General features: G+C 53.3%; 2 protein-coding genes across 2 annotated transcripts in view; one reads left to right on the plus strand and one right to left on the minus strand.

Moving 5' to 3' along the window:
* Positions 1-3858, plus strand: part of LOC100978344 (ALG1 chitobiosyldiphosphodolichol beta-mannosyltransferase like 2) — a 57207-nt gene extending 53349 nt beyond the window's left edge. The window contains exons 7-9 of the mRNA XM_063607064.1: positions 1545-1659; positions 2667-2742; positions 3723-3858. Coding sequence (XP_063463134.1) covers positions 1545-1659; positions 2667-2736 — 185 coding nt within the window. The 3' untranslated portion in view covers positions 2737-2742; positions 3723-3858. The remainder of the gene's footprint in view (positions 1-1544; positions 1660-2666; positions 2743-3722) is intronic.
* Positions 3859-4449: 591 nt separating this feature from the next.
* Positions 4450-16972, minus strand: LOC129398565 (protein-lysine N-methyltransferase EEF2KMT-like). Its single transcript, XM_063607067.1, is given in 9 exon segments — positions 4450-4802; positions 8221-8370; positions 9198-9463; positions 9623-9756; positions 10991-11092; positions 12674-12737; positions 12739-12752; positions 14615-14677; positions 16862-16972. Coding segments are annotated over 9 exon segments (990 nt in total). The 5' UTR covers positions 16958-16972; the 3' UTR covers positions 4450-4701.
* Between the last annotated feature and the right edge of the window lie 185 nt (positions 16973-17157).

Consider the following 17157-nt stretch of genomic DNA (forward strand, 5'->3'; position numbering starts at 1 on the left):
GCCAGCAGGAGGCTCAGGGAGGAGACGGAGCCTTAAGCAGGGGGAGCAGGGGTGGGCAGGATGTACTTTTTCTGAAAAGGTGGCTCTGGAGGCCACTTGGGGACAGGACCTGGGCTCTGGCTGAACTCCCGGGAGGAGGCTACTTCCTGGTGTGCCAGCCCCTTCCTGCCAGGTGGCCCCAGAGGCCCTTTACCAAGGGGTTTGAGGAGGCCACGTCCTTTCAGTCTGCCACGCCCTCCATTCAGTCCTCTTCCTTCCTGCAGGAAGTCTGGGCCTGGGGTTGGGGCCACTGTTGCCCAGGTGTGGGAGGGCAGTGGCTTTGGGAGGTACAGGGACGATGTGTCAAACAGCGTCGCCTCTCCCAGTGAGATGGTTCTCCTTTGCCTCTGTCTCTTTCCCCGTTGATTTCTCCAAGTGGGGAGTCATGGCTTGGTCCTGATGCGTCTCTATAGCCGCATCTTCCAGCTTCGAGTGAGCAGAGTACTTGGAGGCTGAGGGCCTTTTCCTGGCAGGATTCTCCAGCTAGTCTTTGTTTTAGACAGTCTTGCTCCTTTGCCTAGGCTGGAGTGCACAATCTCAGTTCATGCAACCTCCGCCTCCTGGGTTCAAGCGATTCACCCACCTCAGCCTCCCAAGTAGATTACAGGATTACAGGAGCCCGCCACAGTAGCTGGCTTATTTTTGTATTTTTAGGAGAGACAGGGTTTCACCATGTTGTCCAGGCTGGTCTTGAACTCCTGCCCTCAAGTGATCCTCTCGCCTTGGCCTCCCTAAGTGCTGGGATTCCAGGCGTGACCCATCATGCCTGGCCCCAGCTAGTCTTTAGAAATGTTAAGCTATTTGGCTTATTTTCACACTGACAGCTGGTTTGCGGTGGGTGTGCTGTGGTTTATTATTATTATTATTATTATTTCTTTTTTTTTTTGAGACGGAGTTTCGCTTTTGTAGCCCAGGCTTGAGTGCAATGGCGCGATTTTGGCTTACTGCAACCTCTGCCTTCCCGGGTTCAAGCGATTCTCCTGCCTTAGCCTCCTGAGTAGCTGGGATTACAGGCACCTGCCACGAATTCGCTTCGCTAATTTTGTATTTTTTTTTTTTTAGTAGAGATGGGGTTTCACCATGTTGGCCAGGCTGGTCTTGAACTCCTGACCTCAGGTGATCCGCCCACCTTGGCCTCCCAAAATGCTGGGATTACAGGCGGGAGGTGAACCTGGGTGTTGGAGGTTGCAGGGAGCTGAGATTGTGCCACTGCACTCCAGCCTGGGTGACAGAGTGAGACTCTGTCTCAAAACAAAACAAAACAAAACAACAACAACAGCAAAAAAATCAAATTGTGGTTACGTAGAAAAAGTGTCAACTTACATTTTCAGATGTCCCAGACAGGCCGTGTGGCTGCTTGGCCAGCTTAAGCCACTTGTGGTTGGGGCTGTCGGGGGCCTTATCCAATTTTCACTCCCCTCGGGGGATGTTGCCTCACTGTGCTGGAAGGATTTGTGTTCCCAGGGCAGAGACCAGCGCTCTGACCCACCCCTCTTGCCTAGCAGGGTCGGTGGACCTGGGTGTCTATCTGGACAAGTCCTCCAGTGGCCTGGACCTGCCTATGAAGGTGGTGGACATGTTCAGGTGCTGTTTGCCTGCGTGTGCCGTGAACTTCAAGTGGTAGGAGCAGAACCCGAATCTTTCTGGGGATAGCTTCACAGATCCACCACTGCGGGGGAGCAGTGCAGAGTGAGCTGCCCACAGTGAGGCCCTGCCCCTCGGTCAGTCCAGCACACACTGGAGGCCATGACGAGGAGCCCTGCGGTTACTGTGTCTGGGCTGAGCCTCACTGAAGTAGTTGCTTCCATTTAGAGCTCATGTTATATTTAGGTTGGCATAAAAGTAAACACGGTTTTTGCCATTAAAAATGGCAATTACTTTTGCAGCAACCCAATATGAAAAAAAAAAGCACCTTAAATACCAGAACTCCACTAGGGGCTTTTGCTCCCAGAGTAGAATTGGCGGGAATTGCCTGCAGGCTTACATGGTTTTCTTTCTTTCTTTCTCTCCCACCATGTCCCTTTTGGCCAAGCTCACGTGCTGGGCTTGAATCAGTTAAATGAGTGTCATGCTGTGGCCTGACTCCACCCAGCATAGACGGGTGTTTGGAAGGGTGGAGTTAGAGGAGATTCTAGAAGCAGTAGCCCCAGCAAACGTTGAGCCCTTGGCCCCTGCTCAGGAGCCGGCCCCTGGATGGGATTCAGGGATGCGAGCCCCTCGTGTGAGCTGAGCTCAGGGAATGTCGGGATCAAATCTGGTGTCCTAGAAAAGTCATCTTTTATGTGCTGAGCCTGTCCCCAGGGGGTTGCCTTTACTTGTTCCATGGCCATGGAATTAAGAAAAACATGCAAAAATAATTCTTCAGTCCTTGAAGAGCATCCAGCACAGAAGGTACAAACCTTCCTTAAGGCTCCCTCCTCAAATCAGTTTGTCCATTTTGATGTGCACCCCCCCAGGCTTTTATACTCTTCAGATGCCAAATCTAAGAACCACCTCCCAGAAACCACACACCCTGTTCCAACCCCCAGCCTGGTTTGAGCGTGGGGTGGGTGGGAGTCCAGCTGGGCACCCCAGGGGTCTGGTGTCTTCTCCAGGAAGCTCTCGGGCTCCCTTTGTTCTCTCTGCAGTTTACATGAGCTGGTGAAACATGAAGAAAATGGTCTGGTCTTTGAGGACTCAGAGGAACTGGCAGCTTAGCTGCAGGTAGCCATGTCTGCCACCACGCCAGGGTGGGCAGGGTTCTGGAGACTGGCACCGAGCCACGCTCCCTGATCCCTGCTTCACACAGCCAGGGTGGGACCATGCGGGGTCTGGTGGAAAAGCTAGGGAGGGAGCAGAAGTCACAGAGGCTTCCTACTCTGCTGTCCCATTTCGGTACAGTAGGCTTGGGAAAGTTAGGACACAACCCCACCTGCCCTCTGGATTTATGGAGCTGACACTCCACAAATGATGCTGGAGCCGGGTGGGCCGGGCTGCAGTTTAGGAAGTGATCGGATCAGGTAGGTGCGTGGGCAAAGGGAACTTCTGGGACAAGCCTTGAAAGGTGGGTGGAATTCTGCAAAGCTTACTTGTTTCTTATTGCAAAAAGTAATACATCATTCTTGACAACAGAATGATTGGGAGGATTTTCAGTAAAGGTCCAGGTCAGAAGTCATTTAGACTGGGTCCCCCAGTCTCTGTCAGAACCATGGTACTCTGTTGTGGTGCGAAAGTAGCCACAGATCATCTGTAGAATAAGGGGTGTGGCTTTGTTCCAACAAAGCTTTATTTACAAACACAGGCTGTGGGCTGGGTTTGGCCTGCAGGCTGTAGTTTGTGATCCTTGATTCAGACAGTTTAGCAAGGCTGTAAAGAACACCCACACCCCCTTGTTACCCACAGATGGGTGGGACTGTGTTGGCCAGAGGCTGAGAGGACGGTGCTCACAGGGGAACGTACAGCATGTGGAGGCCGGAAGGTGCTCCAGCGCACCAAGTGTGGGAAAGTGGGACATACGGGGAAGTTTCCAGAAAGCATGATATCAAGTTGGAGGCGGAGCGCTGCTGGGGTGTGAAGGGTCTCAAGTCCAAGTGAGGGAGTTAGGGACTTGGGAGGGGTTGTTGTTGGGTCGGGGAGCTGGGGTCATCCAGGTGGTGACCTGGGATGGGGTGGGGACAGGCAATGAGGTAAGCTCTGCTCTTTAGTATTTTGCAGATGCCTTTCTCAAACTTTCCTGATCCTGCAGGCAAGCTAAACCAGTTCTGGAAGAACCTGTGGGAGTCTCAGCAGCTCTGATGGGATGAGAGCTGGGTGCAGACTGTGCTCCCTTTGGTTATGGACACATAACTCCTGGGCCAGAGGCTAAAACCCCAGGGCCCCTGCTGTCCTTCCCACAGCTTCTTCTTGGAGTCTCAGGGCAAACCCTTTCGAGCAGCGCCTCCCAGTGGCCAGAAGCTGAAATGACGGCAGTGGTGCCACCTGGTGAATGACCCGGGAAGCTGTGGTTGGCCCTGATTTCTTCTTTGGAGTCTCCGAAACGCTTCCTGTCTTCTGTTCTTCACGCCCCATGCCCCTGCTAGCATATTACTGTTCTGTGACTTCCCTGTGACCTCTGCAGTACTCCCAATCCTGCATTTGGTCTCCAGGTGTCACCTTTCTTCCATGTTCCTAACACTTTGATTCCTGTCTTGAAAAAAGCACCTGCTGCACCATAAGCCCAGGGATGTGGCAGCTGCAGCGGGCTTAGATTTGTGAGGAACCGAGTGTGTCCGGGGATGTGGCAACTGCAGCGGGCTTGGCTTTGTGAGGAATCGAATGTGTCCAGGGATGTGGCAGCTGCAGCAGGCTTGGTTTTATGAGGAACCGAGTGTGTCCACGTGGGGGAACGTCATAGTTGATACACACGTTTTTATTTGCACAAAGAAAATGCTATTTTTGGAGCCAGAATTTTCATGTCTGATTTATGGTGATTTTCTTAAGAACCAGAACTGCTGGCAGAAACGGGGCACCCACACGCTTAGATAGCCGATGTCTTATTAGAGGGCAGTTTGTGGTTCCTGATTTGGAATTTAACATTCTCCAAACATTCCAGTCCAATGAAAGTTTTATCCCCTTTCTCATATAAAAATTCTTCCCACGAGAGTGACTTGATTCTCACAATCCCGTTGGAGTCGTGTGTGAGTCCTACAGTGTGAGGTTCAGCATTGCCATCTCCAAGTGCTCTCCGTAGGGAAACAGTTTCTGGTCATGATGAGCTTCCGCTTCCCATCTGATCCCAGCCCAGCCTGGAAACAGAGCACGTGTTTGAGGATGGCGGTGTTTGGGGACAGGACATGTGCGTTTTGTGTGGGGCTGCTAGGACAGGCCTGGCAGGGTGGGGGGTGTCTAAGTCAGTTTACTTGCTTCACAGGTTCCCAGGCCCACCCACGTACCTAGAATTGGCCTCCAGGATGGGACCGGAAATCTGGTTTTGCATAGAAATGGCTAGCAGCAGGCACCATGCCGCTATCCACTCTCTGCCCACGTCTGCCCCAGCACTTGGCACAGCAGGACCGAAGCAGAGATCTGAACCCACATCTACCTGGCTGCTCAGTCAACTCACTCTTCACAAAGCTTAGAAAGTGGCCGGGCACACTGGCTCATGCCTGTAATCCCAACACTTTGGGAGGCCAACGCCGGCGGATCACTTGAGGTCAGGTGTTCGAGACCAGCCTGGCCAACATGGTGAAACCCCATCTCTACAAAAATACAAAAATTAGCCAGGCACGATGGCGGGTGCCTGTAATCCCAGCTACTTGGGAGGCTGAGGCGGGAGGATTGTTTGAACCCAGGAGGCGGAGGTTGCAGTGAGCCGAGATTGTGCCACTGCATTCCAGCCTGAGTGACAGAGTGAGACTCCATCTCAAAACACACACACACACACACACACAGACACACACACACACACACACACACACACACACACACACACACAAGCTTAGAAGGGGCTGATGTTCTCATAAGCACAGGTGTCTGAAGAGCCATTAGCCAGAATGATTCTTTTTTTTTTTTTTTTTTTTTTGTCTGAGATACGATCTTGTTATGTCACCCAGACTGGAGTGCAGTGGCACAGTCATTGCTCACCACAGCCTCAACTCCTGGGCTCTAGCAATCCTCCCACTTCCTGAGTAGCTGGGATGACAGGTGCATGCTACCATACCAGTATTTTTTTTATTTTGTAGAGATGGGGTCCTGAACGCATGGCCTCAAGTGATGCTCCTTCCTCAGCCTCTTTTATTATTATTTTTTAGATTGAGTTTTACGCTGTTCCCCAGGCTGGAGTGCAGTGGCGCAATCTCAGCTCACTTCAACGCCTCCCAGGTTCAAGTGATTCTCCTGCCTCAGCCTCCCGAGTAGCTGGGATTATAGGTGTGCACCACCACGCCTGGCTAATTTTTGTGTTTTCAGTAGAGGTGGGGTTTCACCGAGTTGGCCAGGCTGGTCTTGAACTCTTGACCTCAGGTGATCTGCTCACCTCTGCCTCCCAAAGCCTCAGCCTCTTACAGGGTTGGGATTAGAGGCATGAGACACTGTGACCTGGGATGATTTTCAATCACGGTTTTTTGTTACGAGTGGAAAATGCGTATTTATAAAAATGAAGTAGTATAGACATGAACGTGTAGCAATCTCTATAATCCTGCCATCCAAGGATGGCACCTGTTAACGTGTATATCAGGCATGTCCAATCTTTTGGCCTACCTGCGCTACATTGGAAGAAGAAGAATCGCCTTGGGCCACCCATAAAATACAGTAAAGCTAGCAATAACTGATGAGCTAAAAGAAAAAAAATCACAAAAAATCCTCATATTGTTTTAAGAAAGTTTACAGATTTGTTTTGGGCCACAGGTTGGACAAGCCTGCTATATATATGTTCTAGGTTTTCCCCTATAGGTATACCTATGTGAAAATGATTATTTTGATACATTTTTTTTTTTAGATGAAGTCATGCTATGTTGCTCAAGGTGGCCACAAACTCCTGGGCTTAAGTCATCCTCCCGCCTCAGCCTCCTGAGTAGTTGGAATATAGGTACTCATTACCACGTGTGGGTGATTATTATTAGTTTTTAAACAAAAATGGGGCTGGGCGCAGTAGCTCAAGCCCGTATTCCTACCACTTTGGGAGGCTGAGGCAGCAGATCACTTGAGGTCAGGAGTTCAAGATCAGCCTGACCAACATGGAGAAACCTCGACTCTACAAAAAATACAAAAATTAGCCAGGCGTGGTAGCACGCACCTGTAGTCCCAGCTACTCAGGAGGCTGAGATGGGAGGATAGCTTGAACCTGGGAGGTGGGAGGTTGCAGTGGGCCGAGATGGCTCCACTGCACTCCAGCCTGGGCAATACAAAGCCAGACTCTGTCTCAAAAAAAAAATAAAAATAAAAAATAAAAAATAAAGGTTGGTGGGGGCTTATACTATGTGTTCTGCTTGGCACTGTTTTTTTTCACTTAAAAGATATTGCAGGTTTTTTTTCACGTAAGTATCTGAAAAAAGACTTCCTTTTTTTTTTTGCTTTTTTGAGACAGGGTCTCGCTCTGTTGCCCACGCTGGTGTGCAGTGGTGAGATCAGGGCTCACTGCAGCCTCCACCTCATGGGCTCAAGCCATCCTCCCACCTCAGCCTCCCGAGTAGCTGGGACTACAGGCGTGTGCAACCACATCTGGCTAGTTTCTGTATGTTTTGTGAAGATGGGGTCCCACTATGTGGCCCAGGTTGGTCTTGAACACCTGGGGTCAAGTAGTCCTCCTGCCTTAGCCTCCTAAAGTGCTGGGATGACAGGTCTGAGCCCCGCGCCCAGCCAGCCTCCTGTGTTAGGTTGTGCGGGACTCTGTCGTGGAACCCAGTATGCCTTCGTGTGTTGGCTTGTTTGTTGACTCTGTAGTTCACGGGCTGCCCCACATGGACAGGCACTGGGTCGTCCGTGTGTCTGTGTGCAGGCAGAGGCTGCTGCGGGTGCATCTGTGCACATGGCTGCCAGGAGGGGCTGTGCTCAGGGGGAGCTGGGGCAGAGGCTGGTGGCAATGGGGGGCTTGGGTGTAGTGTAGAGGCACGAGAGCCACGTGGTCTGGATGCAGTCTGTGGGAGCTCGGGGGTCGCTTGGCCTCTGTGTGTCCTAGTGTTTTTGTCGGTGAGATGGGACAATGACAGCACACCTTCACAGGTGCCGGGGGCTGACCAATGTCAGGTCTCAGGACAGTGGCTGGCCCATTAGGGGGCCCGTTCCCCTTCTCTATAGTCACCCTGCTCGTCTTCCATCAACTAGGTGCTCAGGACAGTGGCGTGGAGGATCCGCCTGTACAGCCTGTGCTCCAGCATCCTGCAGGCCACAGCTGTGTCCAGCCCTGACCCCAACTGCCCCTCCCGCCACCTCCATTTTACAGATGAGGAAACCGAGGCCCAAGGGCTTAGAGAACCCTGCTCTGAAGCACATAGTAGGGCTGCTGGGCTCAGACCCTCCCTGCCTGTGCTGACCTGCCCTCCTCCTGCCGCAAGCCCCCAACGCCCCGAGCCCACCCTGCTCACCAGCCTCTGCCCGAGTTCCCCGTATGGTGTGGGAGTGTGGGGCATCCTAGCTTTTCCCCGGCACCCAGTTCTTTCACTTTCACTGGAGTCCTGCAGGGACAGCTCGGGGACCATGCAGGCCCGGGTGGGCGTCGGGGCTCACCTAGCTCCGTGGTGAACAGCTGGCACGTCTCTGGGTTGCGGACGGTAAAGGCCATGTAGACCTCAGGAGCCCGCTTGTGCTCTTGGCAGGCAGCCAGCCTCCGCAGAACCCCGACCAGTGACATGATGGCTTCTGGGCAATACAGCAAGTCTACGGTGAAAGCTTCAGGTTACTGAAAGGGACAAGTGGAAAGTTCCAGTTCATGCTGACCTCAGCAGCAGGGCGAGGCCAGAGAGGCAGCGGTCCTATGAGACTATTAGATGCCACTTGACCATTTGGGCCATTAGACGGAAAGGCAATTACTTGGGTGAAAAAGGAGAACCCTTAGTAGAGAAAGCTGCAAAAGACCAAAGCAAAAGAAAAAAATCTCCAGACTCACTGGTGTTCCTTAAAAAACCAGCTCTGGTTCTCGGCCTATCTAGGGGGCTGTGAATGACAGAAAGCCTGACCCTGCCATGAACTTCGTGTTTCAGGTGTCTGCCGATTGGTCTGCTGGCTTGCAGGGGTGGACCTGTGTCCCTGGCCACCGCTGGACCTGTGGGTTTCAGGGCTGGGACCCAGGACCACAGGCAGAGCTCTGTTCCACCAGAGAGGGGACTGAGTGTGCTGGCAGGGGTGAGGGGTTTTCGGTGGCCCAGCCAAACACCACCTTCTCTCAAGGGCCCTGGCCTCATCCCAGAACTGGTTGTTTTCCTCCTGTGGTCTCTGAAGGACACAGGGCATGGCTCTGGGACACAGCCATGTGGTGACGACTGTAACGGGAGTATGCCTGTCTCCAACAAGAGGGCTGTGGCTTGAAGGTCACCTTAAGAGGCACCCCTGTCCTTTGATGCCACCCTGGAGGCCCAGAGTAACTCTTCTGGAAGCCCCATCATGTCCATGCCCGACAGGGTCCATTGTTCCCTTTTCCCAGAGCCAAGAGCTGGGTAGAGCTGCAAGGACACCGCCTGCACAGGATGCCCGGGGCTGGGCATTACCTGCTGCAATGACAACATCTGGCTGGAAGGCAGAGAGCTGATGGACCGTCGCTACGTCCCAGTCCAGCTGGGCCACTGTCACCCTGGGGCTGTCTAAGTTGGCAGTGATGTCTGCCTCTAATGAGAGGCCATTGAGAAGGACATTCCCTCGGAGCTGCTCGAGGAGCCGGCTGTGACAGTCGCTGAAGATGTATGCCCGGGGGTGGCACATCTTGCAGACGGACAGGCCTGTAAGGCCGGCGCCACTGCCAAGCTCTAGGACAGTCCTGGCGGGAGGAAAGGGGACCGTGTCTTCGACTGCACCAGGGTAAGCCTGCCTCGGTGCCCTGCCCTGTGCCCCGAGGTCACCTGTTAGTGAAGGCTGCCGGGTTCTCGATGACCCATTCTGCAAGGTAGACTGCGGCTGCCCTGTGCCCCGAGGTCACCTGTTAGTGAAGGCTACCGGGTTTTCGATGGCCCGTTCTGCAAGGTAGAGGGCGGCATCCCATGTGACCAGGCCTGTGGTACCGTGGGAGATGATGGCTGTGCTCTCGGAGAATGTGACCGACCCTTCCGAGGGCTGCACCAAGAGAGGGCGAGACAGTAAGTCCAGCAATCAGAAAACAAGTGGCTTAGAAGACAAGTAGCCATCCACCACATGGCTGAATAAAGCATGACAGGACCAATCGCCACTCAGCAATGAGAAGCAGCTAACTGTTGACATACCAACAGCTTGCACGGGCCTCAAGGGTGTCACGTGGCATGAAAGACACTCATCTCAGGCCACACAGGATTCTATTCATCGAACATTCCTGAGACAACGGAATTCTGGCGATGGAGCACAGGTCAGTGGTGGCCAGGGGCCAGGTGTGGCTATGAAGGGGTGGCTGCATCGTGATGATTCAATATGCTATGTTTTTCCTTTGTGGTTTTCTGTATCTATGTTTTATCTTATTTTTTTTTTGAGCTCTGTCATACAGGCTGGAGTCAGTGGCATGATCTTTGCTCACTGCAACCTCTGCCTCCTGGGTTCAAGCAATTCTCCAGCCTCAGCTGCCCAAGTAGCTGCAACTACAGGCATGTGCCACCATGTCCGGCTAATTTTTGTACTTTTTTTTGGGACAAAGATTCGCTCTCATTGCTGAGGCCGGAGTGCAATAGCGCGATCTTGGCTCACTTCAATCTCCACCTCCCAGGTTCAAGAGATTCTCCTGTCTCAGCCTCCCGAGTAGCTGGGATTACAGGCGCCCACTACCACACCCCGCTAATTTTTGTATTTTTAGTAAAGATGGAGTTTCACCATCTTGGCCAAGCTGGTCTCAAACTCCTGACCTCAGGTGATTCCCCCCGCCTCAGCCTCCCAAAATGCTGGGATTATAGGCATGAGCCACCACGCCTGGCCTAATTTTTGTATTTTTAGTAGAGATAGGGTTTCATCATATTGGCCAGGCTGTTCTCGAACTGCTGACCTCAGATCCACCCGCCTTGGCCTCCAAAAGTGCTGGGATTATAGGCTTGAGCCACCATGTGCAGCCCTGTCAAATATTCTTTGAGGACTGGGCACCAGGTCCTTGTGAGGCAGGTAGTGTGTGTCACCTATTGGACAAATGCCCAACAACCCCACGAGACATGCTGTTGTTGTTGAAGTGCTTGATTTACAGACAGGGAAACTGAGGCTAAAGAAGGTTAATGGACCTCATGTCTAAGACTGCAGAATGGGTGAGTCAGGATTTGAACCCACACCCACGTTTTCACTTTGTCTGTGCAGGAAGGGTATCTGGGCTGTGAGGGGGAGGAGGGTGCCCTTCTCATACCAGCAAATAGCTCCAGTGGCCCAGGGTGCACTCCTTGGCCATCAGGGTCTCCACCAGCACCTCGTACAGCTCGTCCAAAGGCTCCGTGTGGACAGCCTCGTGCTGCGGGCAAAGAGAGTGAGAGCTTGTTTGCTTTCGTTCTAATCTGTAAAAATGGCCAGATGATTTTCACCAAGTTTAGAGGGGAGATTTGGGATGGAATGGTGTAACACCGGACAGCTGGCGCATAAAATATTCACTTCGTTGGGCGTGGTGGTGTGTGCCGAATAGTCCCAGCTAATCTAGAGGCTGACATGGGAGGACTGCTTGAGCCCAGGAGTTCGAGGACAGCCTGGGCAAGAGACCTTGTCTCTAAAAAAAATTTTCACTTGGTAGGGCAACCTGGAAGGGAGGGCCTTCAACAAGAGGTGTTGAGAGGGTAGGGTTAGGTGTAGTCTAGGGCAGGAGACAAGGATTCCGTGAGAGCTGCCACGTGACCATGACAGAGAGCTCTGTGTTTAGATCAAACACAGAGAGGAGGAAAACAAAAGGTGCTTTTAAGTGAGCCCAGGCAGAACTGTGAGGGCGGCCCATGCTGCAGGCTGTGGCTGTCAGCAGGCTGCTTTTCCACAGCTGGTCCCATCCTAGGATTCACAGGGCAGCAGCAGGGTACACTGGGTGACTGCTGCCCTCTCGTGATGGCACAGGGCAGACCTGCTGGAGACTACAGATGCACCCTTTTGGGGAGGACTAGGGAGAAAGCAGGTATTGGAGAAGCAGGGGATTGTTTATTTGCTAAAAGTGTGGCCCTTTCACTCAGCAGGTCTGCTACTGCCTACTAAGGAAAGGCCTCTCGACATCCTCATGTCAAACCCTGCATGTTCGGGCCCATCTTTAAAATCCATCCTAGGCCAGGTGTGGTGGCTCATTCCTGTAATCCCAGCATTTTGGGAGGCTGAGGCAGGCGGATCACCTGAGGTCAGGAGTTCGAGACCAGCCTGGCCAACATGGTGAAACTCTGTCTCTACTAAAAATACAAAAATTAGCCAGGCATGGTGGCATGTGCCTGTAGTCCCAGCTTCTTAGGCACGAGAGTTGCTTGAACCCAGGAGGTAGAGGTTTCAGTGAGCCGAGATTGTGCCACGGTAATCCAGCCTGGGCACCACGGTGAGACTGTCTCAAAAAAGTAAATAAATAAGTAAAAAATAAAATCCATCCTGTATCAGTCAGGAAAGAGCTCATTCCAGCAGGATCAATGCAGAGAATTCACCAGAGGAACTAGTTCCAAAGGTATGGCAAGAGCTAAATTTTCCAACAGGGGCCCATGGGGCAACCCAGAGACAGACAAGAGCAGGAAACTCCAAACCCTTCGGTGGGCAGGACAGAGGGTGTGAGTGAGGGTTCCAGTGCTGTGGGCTGGACCAGCCTGGTAGGAATGAGAATCCATATGCTAGGAGATGGGGCCCCAGAGAAGCAGCTGCTGTGGAAACCCCAGGAGGCAGAGTGAGGGAGAGACGCTGGCCTCCCCTTCTTCCCGCCCTGCACTGTCTCCCATGGGTCACACTCAGCTGCAGCCAGTTGCCTGGGGAGGCCCCTGCCATGCTGGGGTTTGCAAAGCAGGCCCAGGGCCTGGGAAGGATGGGGGCTCCAGAACGCAGGTGGCTATGCTGTCCGGCTACTGGGTGGACACTGCCCATTACTGACCTTTTTGATGAGTTCTGAGGGAAAGCACCGGGCATACTTGACTGACGGCGGGTGCTTCACACACAGGATGCCTCACAGTCTACGGCAAAGAACAGAACGTTGGTTGCTCGAGAGCCAATACAGCAGAGGGCAAACTCCAGGCTAGCCGATCCCTCAGCAAAGATGTAGATGGACACGGCGTTCTGGCCCCAAGCATCTGCAGTTTGTCTTAAGATATAAGTCATTTCCTAAAGATGCTTCCACTGCAGTGGCACAGGCTATGGCAGCATTTCTAATGCCCATTCTGAGCAGGAACACAGGGCATGTGGGCCCAAACAACCTCCCTCCCAGGGGAGCCAGTGTGAACCAGGGCTTGCAGTAAGGACAGTCGCCAACTATCTGGCTCTATGGAAGAGGCGGGAAGGCCCACTCGGCAACTGCTCTCTTGGAGCGTGTGTCCCTGGGGACAGGATGGAGGGGAGGGGACACTCAGGGTGACACTCCAGCTAAAGCTGAGAGAAGCCAAGTGCAGGATGAGCAAGTTCCAGGCAGTGGGAACAGTCTGTGCAAGCTCTGAGGTGGCCACGGGCTGGCACTTGGAAAGGAGGGCAGAGGGACTGGTGCAGCAGGAGTGGGGACGGTGGGAAAACAAGAGCCTGGAAGGAGAGGGAGGAGACAGTCCGCAGCGCCTGCTGGCTGGGAGGGATGCAGATTCTGCCCAAGGGCAGCAAAGTACCCCACGCAATACACAGGCTCTTCATGCTGGTGCTGGTTTTTCATATTTTCTGACACAGAGTCTCGCTCTGTTGCCCAGGCTGGAGTGCAGTGGCCTGATCGTGGCTCACCGCAGCCTCTGCCTCCTGGGTTCAAGCGATTCTCCTGCCTCAGCCTCCCGAGTACCTGGGAGTATAGGTGTGCACCACCACGCCCAGCTAATTTTTTTTATTTTTAGTAGAGATGGGTTTTTGCCATGTTGGCTAGGCTGGTCTTGAACTCCTGACCTTAGGTGATCCGTCCACCTCAGCCTCCCAATGTCCTGGGATTACAGGTGTGAGCCAGTGCACCCAGCCTTGTGCTGGGTTTTAAAGCAGCTCTCCCTACATCTCATGCTTCACCACCTACAAGAGTGAGGCTCAGGGGGAAACTCAGAGCAAGGTGCGAGATAACTTCAGGTATCTCCATGCTTGAAGCCCTGACCTACTGTATTGCCCTGAAAGTCTTCCCTGCTGTGGCTGCATCTTTTCCACGTGGATAATCTTGGTTCACCTCTAGAACAGGAATTCTTCACCGGGGCTCCTAGGATGGGCCGGGTGGGTGGGGGTGGAGGATGTCTGCCTCCCCTGAGTTTGTATGGAAAGTGTATTCTGGTGCACTTCTTTCTGGGAGGGAGTCTATTGGTTTGTCTTTTCAGAAGGGCCCATGGCCCTTTGAAGGTGAAGACCCAGGATGCAGGGTGATCTGCACTTGGCCCTCAAGGCCAAGGTCAGCCTGTGGCTGGGCCGGGTGGTGATCCTGGCTCTCACTTGCATGCAGATGCACTTGAGTCCAAACCCCACCCTGGGCAAAGCAGGGGCCCATTTAGGTCTAGAAGAGACAGGAGTGGGCGGGACAGGCCTCATGAATGCAAAAAAGAAAGTCTCTGAGCATCTACCAAATGCTAGAAGCTGTTTTGCACCTGTCATCTCTCTTTTTGCTGTGGATGGTTTAAAAAACATTCTGTAGATTTCCCCCCCTTGCAGATTTTTGTATATTCTGATGTCTTTGTCTAAGTCATAGATAGAAAACGAAAGCTTAGGAGCTGTCGGAGGTGCTGACACCCTCCTGAAGTGCTGACTCAATGGTTTTGTTCTTTGAAGAGGGCTGTTTTTAAAGGGTACAAGCACACCTGTGCTGCTTCTCTCAGGTCTTCCGGAGAGCTTCAGGAGGCAGGGTCATGAGTCCCAGGGACTCTGGGATTCTTACCTTCTGCAAAATATCCCGCAGCAGCTCAGAATCTGATGAGTCTCTTAACTTTGCCTCTAAGCTCTGTGTGGACGGGAGAGAGAGAAATCTCAAGGGCCCATTCACAGGAACATTAAACACGCAATAGAGTGTGTTGGCAAAGCTCTATGTGATCCCTCCCTGGGGACGTGGAGCCAGTTGGAAGTGGAAGCCACAGCGGCTGAAAGCCTGACCTTCAGATGTCTCAGGATGCACCTGGATGAGTCACAGGAAGAAGGCTGACTCTTGGTCGCATTAGTCCTGGCTACTCAGCTGCCACCCAGGTCATGGGCCAGCTCCCTGGTTACACTGGTCAGCCAGGAATTACCAGGGCAGCCATGGCACCAAGGTTTGATGGGCTTGCCATCTGAGTTTAAGTGGAAATGCAGAATGTGCCCATACCAGCCTGGGTTACATTGTCCTCTTACAGGGGCCTCAAGCCCAGCAGCGAGCTTTGGCTCCCGAGTTAGGCAGACTGTCTCGGCTGGTATGTGACACATGGCAAGGCACTTCATTGCTTCAGAGCTTCTTCTATGCCATAAAAGGCCCTACAAGACCTGCTGCTAATCCCCCTCTCTGGCCTGTTGTCCCTCACCTCTGGCCCACCCTGCTCACTCCACTCCAGCCACACTGGCTGCCTTGCTATTGTTCCTCAACCACAACTGGCTTATTTCCACAACAGGGCCTTTGCATATCCTGTTCCCCAGACCCTTCCCATGGCTGGCTGCTTCACCACTCAGGCCCCAGTTCAAATGCCACCTCTTTGGGGAAGGCTTCCCTGATTCCCTGACTTTGGTGACACTTCTCCCCAGTTGCTCCATTCACCATTTCCCTGTTTTCTTGGCTTTAAAGCCACTCTCATCTGGTCTTTTCTTGTTTATTCATTTATTTGTTTAGTCTCTGGCTCTCCCATGCAAGCAGAGCCTCATCTATCATGGGTACTGCTGAGCCATGGTGCCTGGCTCACGGAAGGCATTTATTAAACATTTTGAGACTGAATAAAACACTAGCTAACACCGACATGCATTTACCATGAGCCAGGCACTGATCCACAGGCTTTTGTACTCAACGCTGACAACAACCCTAAGAGGTAGGTATCATTATATCCCCCATTTTATTAATAAGAAAACAATAGCACAGAGAGATGCAGTCACTTGCCCAAGGTCACACAGGGCCAGGGGTTGGGCCAGGATTCGAAGCAGGCAGGCTGTCTCCTGGGTCTGAACTCTCAACTACTTCACCATAATCAAACAATCCCTCTGGTCAAATGTGAGTGATAGTAATAGTACCCACCTCGTGGGTGTTGAGGGTGAGCACAAGTTAGCATTCAGTGTGGGCATGTGAACAATTATAGTCAATATTGAATGGAGACCTATGATGCTTTTATGAAGGTTTCTATTTTGGGTTAAAAATGCACAAATTTCTCCTGACTGGAAATGATCTCTGAGTGCTAAATATTTCATGTCAATGGAATAACGCAAATGATTAAGCAACACCCCATAAAATGGGGCAGACCCAGGGAGGAATATATATCCAAACTGACTCATCCCAGTGAGCTCACTGCACATGAATTCCAAATGGGGCGGGGTGCATTAAGCCCCTCTGCTGGCAGAAGGGAGGCTGCGGCCTGCCATGTGCCTGTGCTGAGAATGGCAGGTCCCCAGGGAGAGGAGAGGCCACCACCTTCTCTGTCTCTTCCATCACAGGCGTGAAAGCCTCAGCGCATGAGCCGATTGTGTGCAGTGCTCGACATACAGATGAGAACACTGAAGCACGAGGGACAGCCTGTGACCTGGTCACCGTGCTCAGGAGGAGGTGGTTACCCGCGGGCCTGAGGGCACTGACTTTTAAGAATGGGCGAGCGCAGCTGTGTCCCAGTGACCAGAACGATTACTGCCTTTAAAAAGTCGTGAAAATGATCGTGAACTGTACCCCACACCGAGCGCGCGTCTGCCCCCCAAGGCGGTGGAGACACCCCCAGCTTCCGCCGCCAGCTCGCGGGGCAGAAGGGGTGCGAGCGACTCTGGCCAGGCCCTAGGGACGGGGACCGGTTCTCGCGGTCCTGACCGGGGAGAACCCAGGAACTCACGTGGCCGGAGCGCCGGGGGTTTCAGCACGGAGACCCATCCCGTCTGCCCCTGGACTCCCGCGAGCCCCGCGGGCCTCTCCGCTCGCCCCGCGGGCCTCTCCGCTCGCCCCGCGGGCCTCTCCGCTCGCCCCGCCGCCCACCTGCCAGGGGAAGGAGTGCAGTGTGCGCGCCGCCAGGAAGCGGCGCTCGAAACCCTGCAGCAAGAGTTTGGTCCCCGCGTTCTCCTCGGGCGCCATGACGTGGGTGGGGCCGCAGCGTTGCCGGGAGACCTGGAGGAAGCCGGGCCTGGACTGAAGAGGGGGCGGGCCGAGGGCAGTGCGCGGGGGCAGAGAGGGGGCGGGGCCTGGGGATAGGGTCAGGAGGTGCGTCCTGGGGTCGGACTCTAGGACGGGGCCAAGATGAGCGTTAGGGGGGCGGGGCCTGGGGTAGGGCCAGG

The sequence above is a fragment of the Pan paniscus genome, chromosome 7, assembly GCF_029289425.2.
Source record: "Pan paniscus chromosome 7, NHGRI_mPanPan1-v2.0_pri, whole genome shotgun sequence".
NCBI lineage: Eukaryota > Metazoa > Chordata > Mammalia > Primates > Hominidae > Pan > Pan paniscus.